Source organism: Pezoporus occidentalis, unplaced genomic scaffold, assembly GCF_034315485.1.
Source record: "Pezoporus occidentalis ecotype Australia unplaced genomic scaffold, CSIRO_AGI_Poc_V1 ctg135, whole genome shotgun sequence".
NCBI classification, from domain to species: domain Eukaryota; kingdom Metazoa; phylum Chordata; class Aves; order Psittaciformes; family Psittacidae; genus Pezoporus; species Pezoporus occidentalis.
Genome location: NW_026913157.1, coordinates 4060952 through 4083381, shown reverse-complemented (window position 1 = coordinate 4083381; position 22430 = coordinate 4060952). Strand labels below are relative to the sequence as shown.

The following is a 22430-nucleotide window of genomic DNA, read 5'->3' as shown; positions in this document are numbered from 1 at the left end:
CAAAGAGCACATGAGCAGCCATGAGAAACATCAGGCAGACCCTAAGCACACAGGAATTTGAGAGGCACAGCATAGTAACCACACACCTGGAAAAAACCCTCTACACTGGCCTCAATACAGCCACAGGACCTGCTCCTGGGTTAGATCCCAGCCGAACCCTGCACAATTCTGGGACTTGAAGAGCGTAAGACCAAGAGGAGGGATTGGGAAAGGAAGCAGAAGTCAGAGAAAGCACACCATATCACCAACTCTGCTCCCACAAGCCTACAGGAATTGGGAAATTAAATAGCTTAACAGGGTCTGGACAGGCACAATCCCAGGACAGATGGGTCTTGGAACAACCTGGTCTAGTGGAAGGTGTCCCTAACCGTGTCAGGGGGTTGGAACTGGATGAGCTTTAAGGTCCCTTCCAACCCAAACCAGTCTAGGATTCTATAAATGGGCAGCAAGTCTTCAAAGTTTGTGGCAGAACTTGGATGTTAACCTCATGAGTACTTTCAGCCTCCTTCACCAACGGAGAGACAAAACTGGCCAATGTCTGTCCTACTAGTTGAGGTAAAAGAAGACACCAAGCTATGATGCACATGAAAAACGGCTCCAGGGATTTGCCAGCCTGCAGTCTGACAGAATTAGCATGCTGCTGGTTGGACCAGCACAGCTCTTGGAGCAGGAAAATGCTCAATCCCAGAAAAGGTGAGAAGGTAGAAACCTCTACCTGCTGAAGCCCCTCAACATGATGCACAGCCCTTCAATGACAGACACTTCAGCTTTGATGCCTGTGTGCTCCACCACCTCAGTGTACCAGCAGCAATGGCTGGGCACAGTATATAACTCCATTTTTGATCCCTTTGGCCTACCAGCAGCTGCTTTAGAATGTATTTTTGAAGTTGTCCACTGTAGAAACTCAGCTGCAAAGCTGCAGGCAACCTGTTCCTGCAGGACTGGCCAGCTAGGGACAAAGGAATGCATGATAAATGTAATTAAAAGTGACCTTTCAAGGCAATTTCACCATAAGATCCACTTATATCCTCATAGACTGAAACCAAAGCAGCTCTGAGGCTGGTGTGATGCCAGCAGCAACTCGCGAACCACTCCACAGGAGTGACAAAATAAAGAATATTAAAGGGCTTTATAAGGTTTTAATTCAGGTTATGCACATTCCAACCTTTTCCAGATCCCAGGCCAAGAAGGAAAAAAAAAAAAAAAAAAAATCCTCTGGTCTGCATTATTATGGGAGACAATAACTCTCCATGTAGAAACCAAAACATTTCTTGCTCTTCATGGGGAGAAATGAGAGCCATTAATCCAGCTGGAAGAAATCACAATCATTACTAAGGAAAATTACAAGACCTTTCACTTTTAAATACTTGATAAATAACTATTTGCCTGAGTGTTTACTGGGATGCTATTCACATATTGTAATCCAGGAATAAACATGGAAATAAGTATATTGTCAGGAACAAAATAAGTAGCTACTGTCTTGCTCACTTGCAGATCCCGTAATTCACACACAAAACTGCTCACTCTCCTCACTTTCCCATAAAGATTTCATTATATTGCTATGCTACTAAATTGCATAATAAGACTTCCAGAACACAGAAGAGTTATTAATTTTTCTGGACTATGCTGGAGCCTGGTACACTGACAATGCTACTGTAGAAGATGCTGTGCAACTGTAAAATAGAAAGGTCTCCCATATATAAAGTTATTATAAGGAAAACATGCTGGAAACGAGATCGCTAAGTCTCTCTGATACTTACAGGTGTCCTCCTAACTTAGGACGCTTCATCTCTGAACCAAGCTCAAAGTGGTACCCAAGCATTTCAGCACACTCAAACCCACCCATCCTCCTGTTCTGGTCCCCAGGTACGGATACATTACTTCTAACTTCCACTCAAGAACTTGCCACCCTTCCCTTCACCTTTTCCAACTGAAATGCTGTGATTTACATGCATGGAAAAGGCCCCAGTCATGCAGGCTGGGCATCAAGGCACGTGAAGAAAACCCACAGGCTGTCCCAAGAGTCATTCCATAGAGCATACACAGTACTGAACTGTAGCACCCTAGTTTAAGAAGTGCTTGATCTGTTCCCAGAAGTCTGCATAGCCACCTAAGTAGCTACATGGAAGGAGGAATACAGGCTAAAATGAGCACCCCATTCACATAGCTCTATCTAATCTACAGAAGGGGGTTAAACTCAAATTTTCATGCTTTGGTTCAGTGGCACAGCAAGCCTGATACACGAGCTTGTCTCCTGTGCTCTGGTCATACAGTGGGTGCAAAGTTACCAGGCGTGAAGGGGGTCCCAATTTTACACATCATACCATTCCTGCTCCCATGGCACACGCAGCACCAGCATCCCAGGACTCACCCCAGTGCAGTGGTCAGGTTCCTCTGCTCTAGCACAGCTGAACCCAGTCCTGTCTGCAAGAAACTGAGCTAGCATAAGGGATGCCAAGGGTGCAGTGTCAGTAAAGCACCTGGCTCAGCAGTGAGGTGCCCTGCAAGCCCTTCCAGAAGTGCATCAGCATGGAGGGGAAAAGGAAGCAGTGTCTTTGAGGCAGGACAGGGAAAGCTGGAAAAGACAAACAGCCACATAGGGAAGGCTTGCAGGCTTCTGTCCACAGACTGCTGTGTAATAGCAACCTTGTGCATCCCAAATGCCAAAATCCCTCCAACTTACACCCATGCAGCTGCATTCTCCTCAAAATGCCTGATGCACATCAGGCTGAGGAAGCACATGCTGGTATTGTGGTATACGGGGACTTGGAGCTGACAAGATAGTTAGGATCCCTAATTGCAGCGATACAAAGGTACCATCTCTTCTGACCATGCTGAGAAAGGGAAAGCAAGAGTGGAAGCTCTGGAAAATGCCAGCTCTTTTCTAGTTGTACTCAGAACACACAGTCCCCACTTGGGAAACCTGCCTCAGTTTAGACCTGACACAATTATAAGACTTTTCACATGATCTTAATGTTGTTAGCTCTGGGGAGTCACAGACCAAGGTGGGGGGGAAATGAGGCTAGTTATCTTTTTTTCTTTTTCCCAGTATTCCCCATCTGTGTCTAGCCTCATTAAATAGTCCTCCAGCCTTCTTGAATGATCACCTGAGGAGCAAGCAAAACTCTTCTACAGTTGTTGGTAAAAAAAACCCTAATCCCTTCCGAGCCAAGAGGAATATTTTGTCTGAGTATTTTTTTGGTGGACTCCTGTGCTTGAGCTGCTATGTCCTGGGTACCTTCTACAGACAGACCATAGAATCACAGACTGGTTGGAAGGGACCTTAAAGCTCACCACATTCCAACTCCCTGCCATGGACAGGAACACCTACCTCTAGACCCAATTGCTCCAAGCCCTGTCCAACCCGGCCTTGAATACTTGCAGGTGCCTGTAAGAGCCTGAAGCCACAGAGTTCACTTGTTCAGCACCTTCCAGGAGAGAATTAAGTCCCTGCACAACTCAACCTTCAGGCTACACCTGCCTGCCCACTGGGTATGTATTTATTTTATGCTGGATTGCCTGGTGCAAGGCAAACAGAGCTAAAATTAATAGGTCCCAGCACTTTTTTTATTTCAAAGTAAAAGATTTGTTTTCTCCCTTTCAGAAAAAAACACACCATTCTCCAAAGCTTCAAACCAGGTGGGAGAAGTTGTTCCCTGGGAAACTGAGCCTATTCCCTGAAGCAACACCAGCAAGACCTGGGTGGAGTGACTGATAATTCTGTGGGCTGCTTATCAGCACAGAAGCTGCTGGCTGGTTTTTAGACAGAAACCAATCTGATCAGAGATCTCCTGACACCAGGTGAAGGCCGTGCTGCTCCTCACAGTGAATGAGTGCTCTGTCCAAGCAGCCAGCCCAGGCTGCATCTCAAACCAATTCATCTGAGAACAGAGATGAACGATATTTTAACATCAATAATGCATAAAAAGTACTTTTTGACATCCACATCCTGACCTCGTAAGCCTTGAAGGGAGCAACCGCTCTTCCATCATCTCCTGCGTGACAGACTCTGCAACAGATGTAAAGAAAACAGATGGACAGTGGTGCCACCTGAGATGCTGACCAAGCTGTCAGGCCCCATTTGGGCTTCTGCTTGCTGCTTCTGCAACCAGCTCTCTAAATCCAAGGGGAAGTAGCACTGCAGTTACTGAGCTTCCACTGGGCCTTGCAATAGGTAGAGCACAACAAACATGGCTCTCTGGAGTAGATGACGCATGGCCAGGGCACAAGGCTTCACCTCCCTGTTGACTGGAGGTAATCCACCCCAGTTTTACATCTCTCCAAACACTTGGTCTCTGCTTGCCTCTCTGGATAACTATTCCCTCAGCCAGCCCCATCAGACTGCCTCAAAATCCCGCCATGCATTTAGCTTTTCTGGCATCCCATAATTTTTATTTGTACCTCCCAAAAGACTTAACTTCAAATTATGGAACACACCCCTGAGTTGAGCAATCCATGTGAACAAATGTAGCTGCTGTATGTGTGAGCACAACAATGCTCTGACCCTGGTAACTATGACTTGCAAGTACACCAAACACAAGATAGATTCCTGCAGCCCCACTGCTAAAAAGCAATGCAATATTCACATAATGCATCTCTCCTCTTGCTGAAGGAAGGAGTATTAGAGAGTCAGAGGTACAAAATACACTTACAGCTACGAACATGGACACAAAGGTTACACAAATCACAACAGGAGCCAACACACATTACAAAGCAGAAATATCCCCATGAGGAAAATCCCAGACTAAGTTTGACTTGGTTTGTAAAGTGTTAATGAGATAGTAAGACAGCAAACAGCTTTGCCTTCCCTTCAGGCTAACACAGAAATCCTCTTGCTTCAGAACCTCTTAGTTAACAGGAATGAAAAAAAAAAAAAAAATCCATCTTGCAAGCTCCACTTCACATCCCGGGAAACCTGAAGCCCAAGGGCAGCAAACCAGCTCTGCCAGCATCTCACCAGACATCAAAGGCCCTTTCTGAGCCTGGAGCTGTTAGAAATGACACAGCAGCTTGGAACCCAGGAAAACAGGGCAAGCAGCAAAATGCTGGGACTGGATCTGAGGCCCCTGTGATGAAGTCATGAACAGAGGGACAAAAATTCCCCTTCAGCAAAAGAACCCCCAAGAAACCTAAACAGGTCATAACCGCCTTCTGTTTCCAGATTTTTAGAAGTCAGGGAATTGCCGAGAGCCAGGTACAGAAATGCCTCCTCCCTCAGGGTGGGATTTTTACTTATATATTTCCATATTAACTACACATTACATATTTCCATATTACTACACATTATATATTTTCATATTAACTACACACCCTGTAGGCAGAAAGCACTTGGAAGAACATGAAGATGGGAGAATGCAGCTGACCATTCAGTTCCCAATGCTCATGCATCCCCCAGAAACCACATGTTTGAAAGACCTATAAATGCCCAAGTTAATCTGGAGGCCAAGCCACCATTTTGGAGATGCTTTGAGACCCCTCCCACCTCTGGGGATCCCAGCTGAGCATTCTTTTCCATCACACTGCTTACAGCAAAAATGAACAACTGAAACCAGCACACATCAGTTATTTCCTTAAAAGCATCAAGCAGTATTAGAAGCATAAGATGACTTTCAGGTGAACATCTGCTCCACCACTTTGGGGTTTTCAAAAGCATGGTAATAAAGGAACACAACAGGAGTCAGCATGTTGATGAATGCCAGATAATGAACTGGATGAAGCTGGCACTACTGTGTAACACTTTGCAAGTCACAGCCTCTCTGTGCTTCAGTTTCCCCCTCTAAGCAGAAGCCTCATCTGCACAGCTACTAATGAAGATCCTGAATAGAAGCTGTTCATTAGACCATTCCTCTTCTCAAAGCACATTAAGCGAACAGTAACATGATTTACTTTAGGAGTAAATGCTCTGGCTTACAGTTCTGGCTAGGTTTGTCACTCTGTTTACAAAGTTTCCATTTCTGCAGCTGCTTCTGACAAAGGCAAATGCCTTGTGGGTGAACCAGCAGACAACACCGCTCCTGCTCACACTTAATGACTTCATCCCTGAGCCACCGGTGTGCCAATCAGCCTTGTACAGCATTAGGATTCTCCAGGGAAATCTGAAGCATCAAGGAACGGCTGCACACAGAGGAAAGGTTACCAAAACATGCCCCCAAGACCTTTTCATGTTTCAGCATCTTTTGAAAGGTAACATTCACCTACTGGCTTCCAAAAAAAGCCAAAACCAACCAATCACAAAAAAAAAAAAAAAAATAGCTGGTTTTTAATAGTTGGTTTTAAATTAGAAAAAGCCATTTTAAGCTGTGGATAACTGAGGCATACTCTGACTTCCAAGAGTAACAACAGTTTAAGGACAGGAACAGGGTGAAGCCTTCATTCCATTATGCCAAAATCTGCATTTTGTTGCTTGTTTGTAGAAAAGCAACCAGTTGCTTTTAGAATGCCACCCATAAACAGCTGTTGCGGTGATATTCCATGCAATGCAGGGGGGGTTGATTTGTGTTATGGTTCCAGGGCACCTAATCCCCAGGCTCCTAATGCTCAGACTGAATTTCTGGAAAAACCTTAAAAGCCAAGGTTTTTGCACTGTGACAGTCTCACATCACTGGAAAATGGCTAGAATCCATTTCTCTAGAACCTCTTAGTCCAGGAGGGCTGAGAATAAACCCTAGATGAACATCCAGCACCACTGTCACCAACATGAAACAAAAGTCCTCAGAGAGGCTAGGCTTTGGAGTGGCTTTTCAAGGGGCTACTGAAATTCATTTGCCTTTTCCTAACACTTCCTTGCTACTGTAGCCAAAGCACACCAAAATACAAGCAGTTTCTTCTTCTGCCCCTATTAGTTCAGTTAATTGTCATCCCTATCTAAGCTGCAACACCCATCTACCTCACCTAGTGGAAGTTGTGTATCACTTGCTTATCCACCTGGAAAAAAGGCAGGGCTTTGCATATATAAGGCTTTGGAATACAGATCCTGGTAATGCTCACTTGCCTGATCACTCATACATGAGCAATACAGCACAGGCTTTTGCAAAAAAAACCAACCAACCCCCCAAAAAAACAAAAAAAACCCATGTATGGAACACATCACACACAGATCAGCCTTGATCTGACATGTGCCACACTACCTAAAACCTCAGTGAAAGATGCACACCCAAACTACTTATTTTCCTCATGATTTTAAAAGCAACTGTCCTTCACTCAGCATTGCACAAAACCCCATGAGCACAAAACAAATGACCAAGATTCACACCCAGCAAGAAGTGTGAGCATGCTGCCAACCCCTTCCTATTATTCATCCTCTGAGTTTCCTGGAAAGCGTTACAAAGTAAGGAGAGTTAACCGTATTACATGTTCTCAATGCTAATTAACCAAGTACATCTGACTGAGCCATGCTGAGACCGGAGAGCAAGAACACAGACAATTACACATTTCTAAAATTGCTCTCTGTGCCAGCTCTAAATCCCCAGACCTGTAGCAGTGAATTCCCTGCTCTTTTTACCCCTTTCCCCTTGAAACATATTAACTCCATCGGCCTCTCCCCACTCTGGCTTGATGCTTGCCAGGAAGAAGCAGAAGCAGCAGCTTCTGTCTTTCCAAGACAGTTAACCTTAACTGTCTTGAAAGTAAAGCAACAAAATAAGTATTAGTCTCCCAAACTACTTGGCTTACACCCCCTTTATTTCCCAACTTTGTCATATTTGGCTGGTCTCAGCTGTCACACAAGGAGCAGAGAGGATACCACAGCCACTGAGAAGGAAATCAGAGGCTGAACAAGTACTTTGGAAAGCTCAGGCTGTTCTCAGATGTCTGATCTACTTCTCCTGATGCCATTTCCACCTACTCTCTCCTAAAAATGGCTGGAATCCAACAGGTTGAAGCTCAGAAGAGGACCACTTCTGAGGGTTTCTGGGGTTAGAAACATTGAACAGTCTAGAACACAGATACCTATTCAACAAGCATATAGATGAGCTAAGGTTAAAAAAAGAAAACCAATATTTCAGTAATGAGAGGCAGCATCAAGAAATCCCCAAGAAGCGGCATCGTACAACTGCAGAACACTGAATCATGACCCCAGCACTGCTGCACACAGATAAGCAGTTCTTGTCCTGAGGGAATAGATAAGCCCTTAACCAGCTCTGCACAGCTCTCTAGAGTAGCTCACAAAGGTGAAGAGTCCAGCAGCACAGCTTACGCCACAGACTGGGCTCAGACCTCACCACTCCACTCAACCAGGCCTAAGCTAAAGGATACGTTGACCTTGATGACTTTGTGGGACACAAGAAACCCCAAACTTTGGCCACAGCCTGTAGCCCTGCCCACATAATTCCTGTTGTCAATATTATTTCTGTACAAAGGATATCTGTACTATTGACTGAGAAAGGGCTTTTATTAGCACAGGAAAGCCTCCTGACAAGAACCTGCCCCTCAGCCACTTCACCTTTGCTTCTCCTGCTCAAAAAATCATGAATTTCACCACCAAAACACACCAATCCAATTTAAGGTCCTAAAGTTCCAACTTCAGAAAAATATCCTCTGAATAATCTTTTTTTCTTTATTCCCTGAGGTAAGCTGAAAACATGTGAAGCAGCAACACAGAATGAGTAAGGAGTTTGTGTTTTGTTTTGTTGTTTTTTTTTTCCCAGGCACATCCCAGACGTTAACCATTTACAAATGGTAATGGATGAAAATCAGATTCTCTTTCACCCCACACTTCAACTGTGGCAGATGAAATATAAACTTAAATCACTGGAGTTTTTACTGGCTCAGGTTAATATAATAACTATTTGGTTATTAATCAGATACTTTATGTATCTCTTTAAAAGCTTTGTATTTTGCCTCTATGATGCAACAGCTGCACTATGAACCATCACCTTCCTTAACCTAGAACACAAGCTGCTGCTCTGCTCAGCACACGTGGCCCGCACAACTTGTTTCCTCACAGGATAGTGGACACACAAATAGAAGCAGTCATACTGCAGAAGACCAGAGGCTATCGCAGGTCACAAATCCAGCCTCCTACAAGAGTCAACAGCAGGGAGCCCTTATGCAGAGATGGAGCTCATGTCTCATGTAGAACAGCCCAGACAAATTTATTTGACATGAGCTTGCACAGTTCCTTCTATGAAACTATATAAACACTAACTGTATCCAGCAACAAGTCACACACTCCACATGATGCTGTTTATCATCCAGTATGTTTGGCACTGGCCCTTCCAGTTTGATTAGATGCATGCTATGTACAAGTTCAGCTTGAACCCCTGGGTATCCTGAGCCATGGCATCAGGATAGCCAGACCATCACACAGGAGCCCTGATGAGTCAGTGGCTGGCAGCAACCCCAGCATGCCTCAGTTTTCACATTCCCAAAGAGGGAATAACAACACTTCTTTAAAAAGTGCTTTGAGGTACATGGACAGAAAGTTCTTCAGGAAAGCTAAGGATTTTCTCTCTTTTTATCTGTAAAGCCTTCAGGGACTTCAAAAACATCATAGAGTTTTCTGCTCCCTTATATGTACCCCTGCACTAAATGCCTCATTAAAACTCACCTAAAAACTATCTAAAAAACCCAAACAATATCTGTGGAATTGGGTCATCATCTGTCCCCTGGAGCAGGAGGGAAAAAAAAAAAACCCAGCACCCTTAGTCAGGTGATTTTCATGGCTGTGAACTTAAGCCAAGAGCTTTCCCAGAGAGTTTACTGTGCCGGGCTTCTTGCCCCACCAAACACAGGCATTCCAGCACTAAGTTTCAAAGCAACAGTAAGCTTTAATCAGGCAAACACTGAAGAATACTTTCAGGAGCAGCCCAAATTAATCAGGAAACAGGCACTTAAGAAGCAGATAAAGATTATGGAACTCAACCTGAAAAGATGAGCTTCAGTCAGACTCCAAAATCTCACCCATCTGCTCAGCCTTCAAATATGAAAGTAACATTTATCCATTATGCAAAGTCCCACAGAAAACTCTCAGTTCCCTGCCTGTAGGTGCTTCAGGGTCAGGGCTCTGTGCTCTGCCAGTTTCTGACACTGCAGTAAGAATGATGCCTTCAGCATGCTTGGAAATTCTTGCTCTAGATGTGGCAAGAAGCCCAGAATTGTTCATACCACAAGAACAACTGACAGACACATGGGTGCTGAAAGAAACAGGTTCCGAGTGTGCAAACACAGTGAAAAAGCTCAAGAATAAAACTCCAGGGTTAACGCAAAATCTGATCTGCAAGCCCTCCAGGGTCAGGAGCAATTGCCTCTGAGAAGTCAGCTATTTACCACCTATCTACAGCAGTGAGGACTGAGCAGAAAGCAACCACAGTGCAGAGGCCTGAGGCCATTGCCCAACTTGCAGCGAGTCTTTCTGGATCCCAGACTGGCGCTCCTGGAGAAGACAGCCTTGTGGGAAAGCAAAGAGAACTGTGACAGAATGCCCTGTCAGATCTCAGGAAAAGAGAAGGGTTCTTCCCAGTGATGGGGAGTGGAGCCCTGCTATGGCTTTGCTTTGGCTTGGCTGCTGTGTTCAGGCACAGCGAAGTGGCCAAGGGTCACTGAAGCACCACAAGCCAGTTTTGCCAGCACAGTACAACACTCTCAATACAGCCTGGCAACTCTGCAGTACCAGGACAACATTCCCAGCAGCAGAATAGCTCAAGTATGTAAAGCTCTGGATTTAAACCACATGAACAAAGAACATATGTAAGAAATAGGAAGCTTCTAGCTTTGAACCCTTTATTTGGAATTTGCAATGTAAGAACAGAGCAGGGTGTCACACACAGGCTTCCCATTCCTGAATTAGCACCCAAGCCAGCCACCATTCCTCCTCTAAATTTTGTTTTGCTTCCCACAAGTCAAATGAAGGTGCACAGAAGGTGTTTCAAACGGCGTACAACTGCCCCATTTCACTCCTCCCTGTCAAGCTGTTACACTGTCTGCAATAACCACCAGGGGGCTGGGCCAGCTGCATGTGCAGGAGCCATGTTCTGCTGCAGTCCTGGATGGACACAAAGTTGACTTTCGTTGAAGGAGCACAAGAGAACCATTTTGCTACACTAAGCAAAACAGCAGTTTAAAGAAAGCCAAGGGCCAAAGTAGTCTGGAGTGCCAACGAGAAAACAAGCCTCATCATACAGCAATTATATTTTGCAATAGATAAACCCTAGCATCAGGGATGCAATTCCCTATTAACACAACCATGCATCCTGCATTGTGAGGCAAGTTCATAAACCAGAGGCTTCAAAGGAGCTTCAATCTCCTCTGACAGGGAGAAATTACTTGAACTTACATTTAGATGCTGAACTACCTTTGCAAATTGCTCCAACTGCCCACAATTACAGCCATTTGGGTGACAGTCACCTGATGCCCCTAATCTATTTAACACCAGGGAGGAATGACAAGCAGACAGAAAAGTCACAAGTGGAAAACTTAGAAATCAGTTGAAAGATTGTTTCTAGTTCCAGGATTCAAAAACTTTGGATTTACAACCTAATACTAAATCATATATTCTATAAAATTAAAAGCCACTAAGTTTGATGCTTTATTTGGTGGTTGGTAAGTTGCAATACTCAGAAGCTAAAGATCAGCATTAGCAACTGATACAAGCACATACTAATCAAAACAGACATTAAATGCAACAATTACCTACAGGAGAGCTGACAGCTTAAAGAGTAAGGTCTTTCACTGTTCTAGTGTAGCCCTGCAGTTGAAGATCTCTTTCAAGGGACTTCTGCTACTCCAATCATGCAAGAGATTATACCATCTTCTTACAGGAGTAAATATATTGTTCTGCAACAGGAGATCAGGCCTAAATATCTTCTGTTAAGAGCTTTAGTGAGCAGACTATCAAAATTTGTGCCCTGAATCTATCAGTGCTTAAATACTGATCTAAATTCTTCTCAAGCTTTCAAAAGAGCAACACTCAAAAGTAGCCTCAAACCATTTAGAAAGGAAAGCAACAGAGGAAGCTCTCTCATTTCACTTCTTTTGGTCCAGAAACACAAGACAACTGCACATGTATGACTACCATGTGCTGGCCTTTATAAATTACAATGTGCCAGCTGCTTCCCCAGGCAAGGAAATAAGCCTTTTGGTATTCAGAGCATTTGCAGACTTTAGGGTAGTGCAAAGACAACCTCTCACTATTCTAAAGTAAAAGCAGCCCTCTGGCCCTGACCTACTGCCATTACTGGAAAGTAGCACTTGTTGCAAGCAGCGGTAACCCCTTCTACCCATAGCTAACACTGTAATGCATCTAGAGATGTGAGATGTAGCAAACACCACAAAAGCTTCAGCTCTGAATATTACAAAAACCATGGGGGCAAAAAACATTCAAGCACATTGTAACTCTGGCACCAGCAGAAAATGGTCCCCATAGCTTGCTGCAGTGTCTGTGGCTGGCTCTGTAACCTGTTGATAAAACAGCTGCTGTAAACAAATCCCACATCAGTCTTCATGGTTTTTGCAGGATTACAGTCTCCTGTCATCTTTTTTTTTTTTCCTGCTTTTGTCTATTTGTCAAAAATTTTGTCTATTTGACAAAAATTAGTCAACACATGTATCAATTCCTTTGCAGAGCCCAAGGGAAACAGCACTGAGCAGTACAAAGGACACTAGAAAAGCAACTGGTGCAGAAAAATACACCTTTAGCTAATGTAGCTACAGCTATAACAAAAAACCTACAGATAAGATACTGATGTCAAAAGCACAAACTCGGCAGCTTAGGAGTCCTGGCTATGTTCTATTCGCAAGGCAAGCCGCTTCTTGAAGGACAAAGGAAGTTAAGTTTCTCTAACCACTCCAACGAATATTACTGATAAAAGCAAGAGCAGCACTGCAAAGTGAATCTTTAGCCACCACACAAAATCTAGAATGCCAGAATTAGACCAACCCAAGTAATTCTAGGCTTAAATCATAATCACTTGTGGCTTCTTTTCCTAGAGACAGGTGAACAAGAAGGTTCAAGGCAGACATTTTTGCCAGCTCCCTGCTTTAAAGGGTCCTATACTTCTCAAAAAATTGCACAACAAAAGAATTCCTTTCCACAAGTGGAAGACTCCTGTTCTAAAGGAAGACCACATGGTAGCTTCCCTGTAAATCAACCCCTTCCTTTAAGTGATACAGCTATGCTCATGTTAGGACATAACACCTACAACACACAGATGGACATGTTCAGGCTTTAAACAAGACTGCATGCTGATTTCCTGCAACCCTAAAGCACCAGTTCTGCTGTATTCCATCTGATGATACATCAGAACACAACAAGGCTTTTGTATGTTGGCCCTGTGATCCTACAGCTTTGGCTGTTCTCACCCAGCAGAACATTGTGTTTGAACCAGGAAAAAGAACAGCAAAACTGGAGGCAAGCAAGCTGGCAGCTGAGGAACGAAGAGTGCATTAGGAGAAAAATTCTGCTACAGAATTTTATCTGTCCACAGGAAAGTCTGTGCCTTTCCTTTGAGGAAAGGGTATGGTGGATCCTCTGTCTCAGAAAAACTGCAGTGGCACAGTTCTTTGTCATTTCATCAGTGAATTAAGGGTATTCCCACAGCCTGGATTGTACAGGCAAATAGGGAAGTCGTTACTATGGCTCTCTTCAGATTTTTCAAACAGTTCAGGCAGCAGTACTGACATTAACAGCAACAGCAGCGGAAGCCCCTGCTCTCTTGCTTCCCCCTCCAGATTAAAATCTGTGAGTTATTGCTGGGAACTGCTGCCCTCTGCTGTCACACACAGAGACGAAATTCTCATGTGACAAAACCAGGCTTACAGTTACCTACTGGAAAAATAAAACACAACAAAACACTGTGGTAATAACCACAAGGTCATAATGCATTCAGATTTTTAGAGTGGGTTCACCCAGGGCTCTCTCTTCTGGTCATACACATTTATAAAATGCCTGCCCGTTTCTGCAGTGCATCCACAGACGCATGTTGCACACTAAACTCAACCTAAAGATGATTTTCCTGCACCCATCATTTTTGTTGCAGCCATTTCAGAGGTAAAAGCCCTCAGCTATTAGTGCATTGAGCAAAACGCCTCTTACTGTCTAAAGATCTGTGCAGAGGATTGTGAATATCACCAGGGAAAGTGTCAGCAAATATCCTGCCCCCAACACAGGACCTGGACTGAAGGAATAAAACATTACTGTCATCCATGTGGGCTCTACAATTTTTCTCCTTGTCTCAACCCTCCCAGTGGGCAGAGCCACTGGGAAGCTTTGCCAACCATTTTAAACGCAGTCCAAATGGGAAAGTCAAAGTGAATTTTCAGGAGTATTATGAAATCGAGCAAAGACTGAGGTCTGCAAATCCCAAACTGGTCTGGGTTGGAAGGGACCTTAAAGCTCACCCAGTTTCAACCCCCTGCCATGGGCAGGGACACCTTCCACTAGACCAGGTTGCTCCATGCTCTGTTCAACCTGGCCTTGAACACTGCCACGGATGGGGCAGCTACAGCTTCTCTGGGCAGCCTGTGCCAGGATACTCTGCAGCCCTCAGGTAGGGATATCTTAAACTTAAAGGGAAAAGGAAGGATACACCATACTTCACAGCACATTTCCAGCCTGCCCACAGAAAAGCAGTACCCTGTGCTGAGTCTGCAGTGTCACATCTGCCAACTTACCTGACCTCCTCACCAGCAAAATCAAACATTTTGGTGATTGTCACTTTTCCTGCATCTTTTGGTTTCTCCTGAAGCTTCTTCCCACTCCTCTCTCCTTCAGCCTACAGAATACAGAAAGGAGAAAGCAAAATAATGAATTTGTGAAGCCAAGCTGAATTATCACTCCAAGGGGCCAAGGACTCAACACAGACCTCAGGTCCCACTGCAATTTAGGCTGGCTAGTCAAAGCAAGCCACCCACAGAAAGCAAAAGGAAACAAACACCCCTGCCACCAAAAGGAAGTTCCCCACTTTGGTTCCAGACTCTCACTGGAGCTTAAGGATCAAAACAGACCCAAAATGAGATGTGAAATTATAATTAAATGTAGGAATAAGCAAGAATACACTGCTGTGGTTCAGAAAGCAAGCAAAAGCCTTAAGACTTGGTTCTCCCAAACTAACTGCATGGATTGCACCCCAATACGTTTATTTTTACTCAATAATATAGCAGAACACAAGGCTGATCTTCACAGACAACCCTGAAGTTAATAAGCTACTTGTCAACAATGTCTATTTGAGAGGAAAATATCTTTATTAAGCAATCTCAATAATACTTCTTAATTTACTCAGTCATAACTACAGCTTTTAACAGCATATATAAACAGCCTCACACCCTACAAATATTCAAAACAACCCCCAAAATTCGTGCTCTAAATCAGCCACGTACCACTGAGATCTTCAAGCAGACAACTGAAGTCCAAATTAAGAATAAAAAGAAGAGAGGAACTGCATCTTTCCAAAAATTTTTCTGGGCCATGGACGAACTTTCACAGGCCACTCACATTTTAGGTTTCTGCCTGTAGCTTTGCTCAGGGAATTTTTACTCTCTCCTCCTCTCAAATTCTACCTGCAGTCATCTTATCTCTTTAGCCAGTAACAAGTGAGGTGGAGAAAATCAGAAGGGTTCAGAAGCAAGGACTGAATGGCTACACTTGTTCTGCAACCCTCCAACAGTTAGAGAAATAAGCTTCACACAGTGAGGACTGTACTTGCAAAGTGCCACTGATTCAGGAGTCCAGACTTTTCTTAGAAAATACTCTTTTTGCCTGATCACTCAAAAAGGGAGAAAAACAAGACAGTCTGAAAAGAGGGTGAGTTTTGGTACCTTCTTCCATTCTACCACCTTCAGTGTGAACGGCTTTACAAGGCAAATAAATGCATACGGTTTTATCAAGAACCAAATTCTTTTAAATACCCAATTACACACAGAATTCTTCCTACAGAAAACCTCTGCAGACAGGGAGCAAGAGCACTTTAATGGGGCATGTAAAGGAAACTAGAGAAAGCTCGATTCATTCTTGTTACCAGTGCCCATTCCAACATGCAGCATCTTCCACCTTCCCTCACTGTATGAGGATGAACAGCAAAGCACAGAGATGTCGGCAGGAGTCTCTTCAGTTTCCCCACACACACACACATACATAGAGAGCCCCCCTTTCTTGTTTTATTTGGAGTATGAGGAAAGGCGCAAGCCTCAGGGGAGAGCTGTGCCACCAGCACAGCTCAGCCCAAAGCTCACTATGCCACTCCTACATCACACAAGAATCCAGGACCGAAAAGGGATGCCGGCAGGGCTCTGTTGGCACTCCGAGACGCAGACAAGCAGCTCCAGAAGCAGCACTGCCAGATCATATGCCTCCCCAGCCAGAAGGAAACCAGCAGCTTACAGTTTGCTCATGATGAGGCTCTAGGTTTACTAAGCAGATGGGGCAACGATAAGCCCAGCCTCCCCCAGCTTCAACTGACACCTGGCACCAGGTAGAGCCAACGCTGACTGCTCTAAAGCTTTGGCCCTCCCCATCCTCCCTGGGTGAAAGCCCAGGGCTTCGTTACCTGCTCAGCCCGAGTGGAAGTCTCTGGTTTGGGTTTCTGTCCCACATCACTGAGGAAACTGGCCCAAAGAGCATCCTCTTTCTTTTTTATTTCTTCTTCTTTTCTTCTTTCCACCTGCTCTACATTATCCACTTCCTCCTCCTCCTCTTCTTCATTCCTCTGAGTCTTTTCTTCCTCTATCTCATCTGGCTCTAGCAAGAGACCTCCTTTCTTCCTCTTCCTAAGAGCAGATACCAAAAAAAGACATAAACACATCATATACTGAGGTGCCGCAACACTACTGTGGAGCGGAACACTGAAGCAACACGGCATTGCGTATTTACACAACGACAGTCTACCAGGGCAATTCCCCTCATCTTGGGGGTGAGGCTGCTTAATTCAAAGATGATGCTGTTCAGAAAACACCACATGACTGAAGCAGACTGTCTCCCAACACGCATATGTGTACCTGTAAGGGTATAATGGGGTCAGGGATACTACAGAAACCACAACAGGAGATCCTGAGGTGGACAGGATGCAGCCTCAAGCTAGATACATGGGAGGTTTCTCCCACCAAAAGTACTTTGCACTTAAAAAGTCTTATTGGAAGGAAACTAACGGGCTCCTGCAGGGGGGTTTCAGGACGATCTCATTCAAGCCTGAGGATCTCAGGTGCTGAACCGCAACGAAGAAGGGCGTTTCTCATCCCCCAGCCCCTCACCACAGAGGCCGGCGGAACGAGCACCCGCGAAGGCGGCTCCCGGCAGGGCCAAGGCGGACTCTCCCGCCCGCGATACCACGCCCGTGCGGAACCGGCTGTACCTGCTGGCGGGGCGGCGGGGAATCCTCCTGCCGCGGGGCGGCCGTGGGCTGTCCGCCGGTTCCTCCCGCACCAGCTCGCTCACGTCATCCTCGCTGTACTCCGCACCTGTAAGCACAGCGGGTAAGCACCGGGACCGGGACAACCGGGAACAACGGTACCGGGACCGCCCCGCTCACCTGAAGGCACGTAGTCCTCGTCCTCGGCCGAGGAGTAATCCTCCGACCCCGACATGGTTCCGACCCCAGCCCAGCCGCCTCACAGCCGCCGCGGCCGCCTCACGCGCGCAACTCCGCTGCCCAGAGCGTCGCCGTCGCTCGCGCGCGCCCCCTAGCGGAGCGGCCGACGCCTAGACCTCCAAGGCGGCGCAGGAGCTGAGGGAGCACCGACGAGAGAGCTAGCGGCAGGCTAGAGCGCCTCTGCAGCCGCGACCGACGGCACCCGAGGGAGGGCGCCCAGAGTTCTTTGCGACATACGGCCGTTCCCATAGCAACGGACGGCGGGGATGGCCCCTGGCGGCCCGGAAGCGCCGCGGGCGAGAGGTGGTTGGCCAAGGGCCCTGTCTGTCACCGCGCGACGTTTCCCATTGGCTATGATGATCGGAAGGGGTGGGGCGGAAAGTGCGGCTGTGAATGGCGTCTGCGGGCCCAGCCCGGGGATGGAGGGCGGCGAAGCGGGCGGCGGGGGACTTCTGCAGCAGATCCTCAGCCTTCGCCTGGTGCCCCGCGTCGGCAATGGCACCACCACCTACTCCAGCCCTCTCTCTACCTTCCCAGGTACCGTCCCGCGGCGGGGCCTTCTCAGAGCGGGGCCTTTCCGTGGTCCGCTGGCCCCGCGCAGGCCTCACGGCGCTTCTCTCCACAGAGATGTGGTACGGCGTCTTCCTGTGGGCGCTCGTGTCCTCCCTCTCCTTTCACGTTCCGGCAGCTTTGCTAGCGCTCTTCACGCTCCGGCACCACAAGTACGGCAGGTTCATGTCCGTGAGCCTCCTGCTGATGGGCATCGTGGGACCCATTACCGCTGGCATTCTCACAAGTACGGTACATGATCGATAACCGGGACAGGGTGCCTCTGAGGTGATAAGAGGTTGCCTTTGGGAGCGCGTCCAACTGCGGCATTCCCCGGGGTAGAGAGGAGATGGGTGTTTTAGCTGTATGCCCCCCTTCGTCTATGTTAGGTGCTGGAGCATTGCGTCCAGCCCTGAAGTCCTCAGGACAGGAAGGAGATGAACCTGTTGGAGAGGGTCCAGAGAGAGACACAAAAATGATCAGGGGATGGAGCACCTCTCCTGTGGGGAAAGGCTGAGAGAGTTGGGGTTGTTCAGCCAGGAGAAGGCTCTGGGGAGACCTGATTGTGACCTTACAGTTCTTAAAAGAGGCCTATAAGAAAGATGGAGAGAGACTTTTTAGTAGAGCCTGTTGTGGCAGAATGAGGGGTGGTGGTTTTAAACTGAAAGAGGGAGATTCAGGCTGGACACGAGAAAGAAATTTTTTGTAGTAATGGTGGTGAAACACTGGCCCAGGTTGCCCAAGGGGTGGTTGGTGCAACATCCCTGGAGATTTTCAAGGCTAGGCTGGGTGTGGTTCTGGGAAACCTCTAGAAGGTGTTCCTCCTCCCTGCAGAGGTTTTGGACTAGGTGACCAGTGAAGGTCCCCTTTCAACCCAAACTGTTCTATGATTCTATGTTTGAAAGAGTTGGACCATACTTCAGGGCTTCCAAACATACCTGCCAGGTGCAGAGCCAGGTGGGCTTTCAGGTTTCTGAGCACTCAGAGGAAACCCATGCACAGGTTTGGTGTCTGTGCCAAGAACTGGGTATTCTTTGCAGCCGTGGGCTGTGATTAGAGGATCTTGTGACAAAAGTATGTCCAGACCCACCCCAACCTCCACACCTTCTGCAGGACTCAGGAGATCTTCACCACCAATTTACCTGTTCCTACCAGCGCAGGTTGGTTACCAGCTGAGGTTTTTCATGGCAAACCCAGTCCAGCACTTCTGCTAGCCCTCTCCCACAGAGCCCCTGTGTTCTCTGCCCCAGTCTCCCATCATCCTAGATTCCTCCCTTCATCTCTGTGGTATGGCAGCTTATGTCTACATGTTCATGTTCTGGCTTTTTCTACTCTCTGCAGGTGCTGCCATTGCTGGAGTTTACAGAGCTGCAGGGAAAAAAATGATTCCCTTTGAAGCCCTCATTTTGGGAGTGGGCCAGACATTCTGCGTGGTGGTGGTTTCATTTCTACGCATTTTAGCCACTCTCTAGCTCTTCTTCAGGTACTAGAGCTCTCAGATTAAAGGAAGAGCAAAGGATCAGCTGCCTGTGCCACCTCTGAAACAAATCAGAGGGAACACAACGGGAGGTGTGCCTGGGTGTGTGCTTTCTCTGCTGGATAAAGGTAACCCAAGGGCCTGCTCCTGCTTCCAGCATGGCTGGAAATTAAGCTTAAAAAAATGGTGATTTTTGTTATTTTTTATAACATTAAGTGCCAAGTGAAACTTTATTTCCCTGGAGGATAGGAAGCTAAATGGCTTCTGGAGCAGAAGGCCCATCTACCTTTTACCAGTGATGAATTCTAGCCACAGGATGTAGCTAGGAGGTGACAGTAGCTGTTGTGGGCTAGAACCAGTGCTACAGAGTGAACTAATGCTCACTTAATGCTTTGACTTCTTGCTGCTTTGTTTGCAGTGAATTCTTCTAATGTGAATTTTTAAATGAGAAAATGAATTTGTTTTCTTCCTGGCTGGAATACTAGCTCTTGCTCATAGTGAATTTGGAAGCAGCAAAAGGAAAAATCATTTTAGACAGATGAAATCACAGATTTGTTGCTGAGAACTGTGACTATGAATGCTGCAGTGGGGGGAATAACTGGTGTAAAAAGGATTGCTATCTTTGTGTATTTTACTACAGTGAAGCCCTCCAGGCACTGTGTACCTTCTGCCTGAGAAGCAGAGCACAGCTGATGGGGCACTACACCCCACTGCCCACACTAGGAATCCCAGGGCGCATGTGTGAGCACTCACTGTTGCTTCTTGGGCTCTGAAGGAGACTCGTGGTTTTAAACTTCTCCATTCTCCTTTTACTTGCTGATCATGTTTACAGTGGTGTGGTGGAATTGGGTGTGTTTGCTGACACGGAAACATTGCTGGCCAGCTTACACAAAACTCAGCACATTGCTTCTTAGGTGACTGCACTGGTTGGTGGTGGGTTGTTGGGATATGGGGCTTCCTGGGTGCAGAGGCAGCCAGCTCACAGCATGGTGCCGAGTAGGATTCCTGCAAGGCTCCTGGGGGGAGCTGCGGTAATTCCAATGTCCCAGTCCAACCCGTGCCAGCAGGCAGCGTGGTCTCTCAGAATGAATTGATTTAGTTTGGTTTAAGTGACTTTTAACTAACTCTTAGAGCTGGCCTTTTGCCAGCAGACATGCCACATGGCTGGGGCGCTGCAGTAGGTGGCTGGATATTTCCTGGGAGCTTGGGTTTTGGGGTACCTTGGAGAAGGTGAGGTTGAGTGCCAAGGATGAGGCGTTGATGTAGCCAGTCCCATGGCTCTGCTGTGGTCCTTTGGTTATTGCCATTGGTATGGCATGGGCTGCCAAGGGAAGGTGCGATCTGTATCCAGCCTTGCAGAACACATCAGTGTTTTTGCCGAACTCCTTTGGTTTCCAAACCTGCTTGCCTGTTGTACCTGCAACTTATCATAAGACCAGTTATCCTTCATGAGCCATGTGTCCTATCTGCTGAAACAACCCTAAGCAGGGCACTCTGTGTATCATGAAGAATAATTTCTCTCTATGTACTGATTAATTTCTCAGGAGCAGTCTACTGGCAGCCAATGGTGAGACGTGTTTTTCAGGGGCTACTTCCTGAGATTACCCTAAATTTTATCCCATGTTAATTCAGGAAATAAAGCTGTGCATTTTAGGGAAGACTTTAATGTGAATCCTTCTCCTTAGGTGGGTGAGGTCCAGGTGGTATAATGAATTCTAAGCCCTGGATCTCCAGAGAGCCCTATGTGATGGGCTGCTTGTGGAGAGCCTGTCTTCTTACTGTGTCATCCACCCAGGGAAGGTGGGGCCTCTCCTTCCCTCTTTGCTTCTGCCCCCAATGAAAAAACAGGACTAGTGATCTCTCTAGATGTCTTTTTCCCCTCCCCATTTCAAATGGCTGCACACACAGTGCATGTCCAGAGTGCCTGGTTTCATTCACATGAGTTATTCTGTGTTTTCCTGGGTGGATTAGACTGGGCAGGGCTGGCCTTACCTTTCAGGTGAAGCTAGAAATTAGTGTCGTGGGCACCTGCTGTGTTCCCCTTTCCCTCACCCCAAAGACTAAGCTGATGGCAACTGTGAAAGCACTTTATCAGTGTGCCATGTGCGATGGCACAAGGCTGGTTCCTCTGGCATAATGGGGCTGAATCACACAGGGTGCAAATCTGGGCTGTTAAGAACAAAAATTCCGTAATAAAATCCCTTGGCGCTGGGTGAACTGAAACCTTCCTGGTTTCTACCCACTGTGATCTCCAAAGTCTGTTTCGGGGAAGAGGAAGGGGTCTGCTTTACTTGAAGAGTTGACAGCTTGCCCACTGTTTGGAAGTTGAGTGGTTGGAGCCAGTAGTGTCTCTCTGTGTCCAGGCACTGTGAAATTTGCAGGGAATTCTTGCTTAGGAGGTGAACAATCAGCTCCTGACTTGTCTTGACAGGGATTAGCACTGGGGGTGTGTTCTTTGGTGCACAGAGTATCCAGTGCTCCCCTGGCTGCCTTCCCCAGTTACCTGTCCAGTAAAATCAGATCCAAGCAGCAAGAAGTAGTCTTGAATCGGTTAGTGCTGGCAGCTTCCTCCCCTCTCACTGCATTAGCTTGGTCTTCCCTTTACGTTCCTTTATGCTGAGTGGGGTGAGCAGAGGAATCCCTTCAGTTTTCAGCAGGTGGCAGTAGACTTTGCTCAATCAAACTTGTCCAAAACTTCAGAGTTGTAAACCATCGGTGCTGAGGTGTTCCAGGCAGTGCTGTGAGCCCCTGGCCAGCGTCGCTCGAGGGAACACCGTGCAGAGAAGCTGCCTGCCCTGGAGAAACATCGCTGCTGAGGCTCGTGGCCCTGCTTGCTGTGTGCAGACATGCCCTGTGCTTCTCTGATTCAGCTCACACCCCATTTCCTG

General features: G+C 46.6%; 2 protein-coding genes across 2 annotated transcripts in view; one reads left to right on the top strand and one right to left on the bottom strand.

Annotated features, from left to right (window-relative positions):
* Positions 1 to 17708, bottom strand: part of CFDP1 (craniofacial development protein 1) — a 65876-nt gene extending 48168 nt beyond the window's left edge. Inside the window, exons 1-4 of the mRNA XM_062609241.1 lie at positions 17457 to 17708; positions 17280 to 17385; positions 16479 to 16698; positions 14608 to 14708 (exon numbers count right to left, since the gene is read on the bottom strand). Coding sequence (XP_062465225.1) covers positions 14608 to 14708; positions 16479 to 16698; positions 17280 to 17385; positions 17457 to 17511 — 482 coding nt within the window. The 5' untranslated portion in view covers positions 17512 to 17708. The remainder of the gene's footprint in view (positions 1 to 14607; positions 14709 to 16478; positions 16699 to 17279; positions 17386 to 17456) is intronic.
* A 157-nt stretch (positions 17709 to 17865) lies between these two features.
* TMEM170A (transmembrane protein 170A) lies at positions 17866 to 21780 on the top strand. Its single transcript, XM_062609243.1, has 3 exons — positions 17866 to 18053; positions 18142 to 18312; positions 19407 to 21780. The coding sequence occupies exons 1-3, from the start codon at positions 17870 to 17872 to the stop codon at positions 19535 to 19537; spliced, it is 486 nt and encodes a 161-aa protein (XP_062465227.1). The 5' UTR covers positions 17866 to 17869; the 3' UTR covers positions 19538 to 21780.
* The last annotated feature ends 650 nt before the right edge of the window (positions 21781 to 22430 follow it).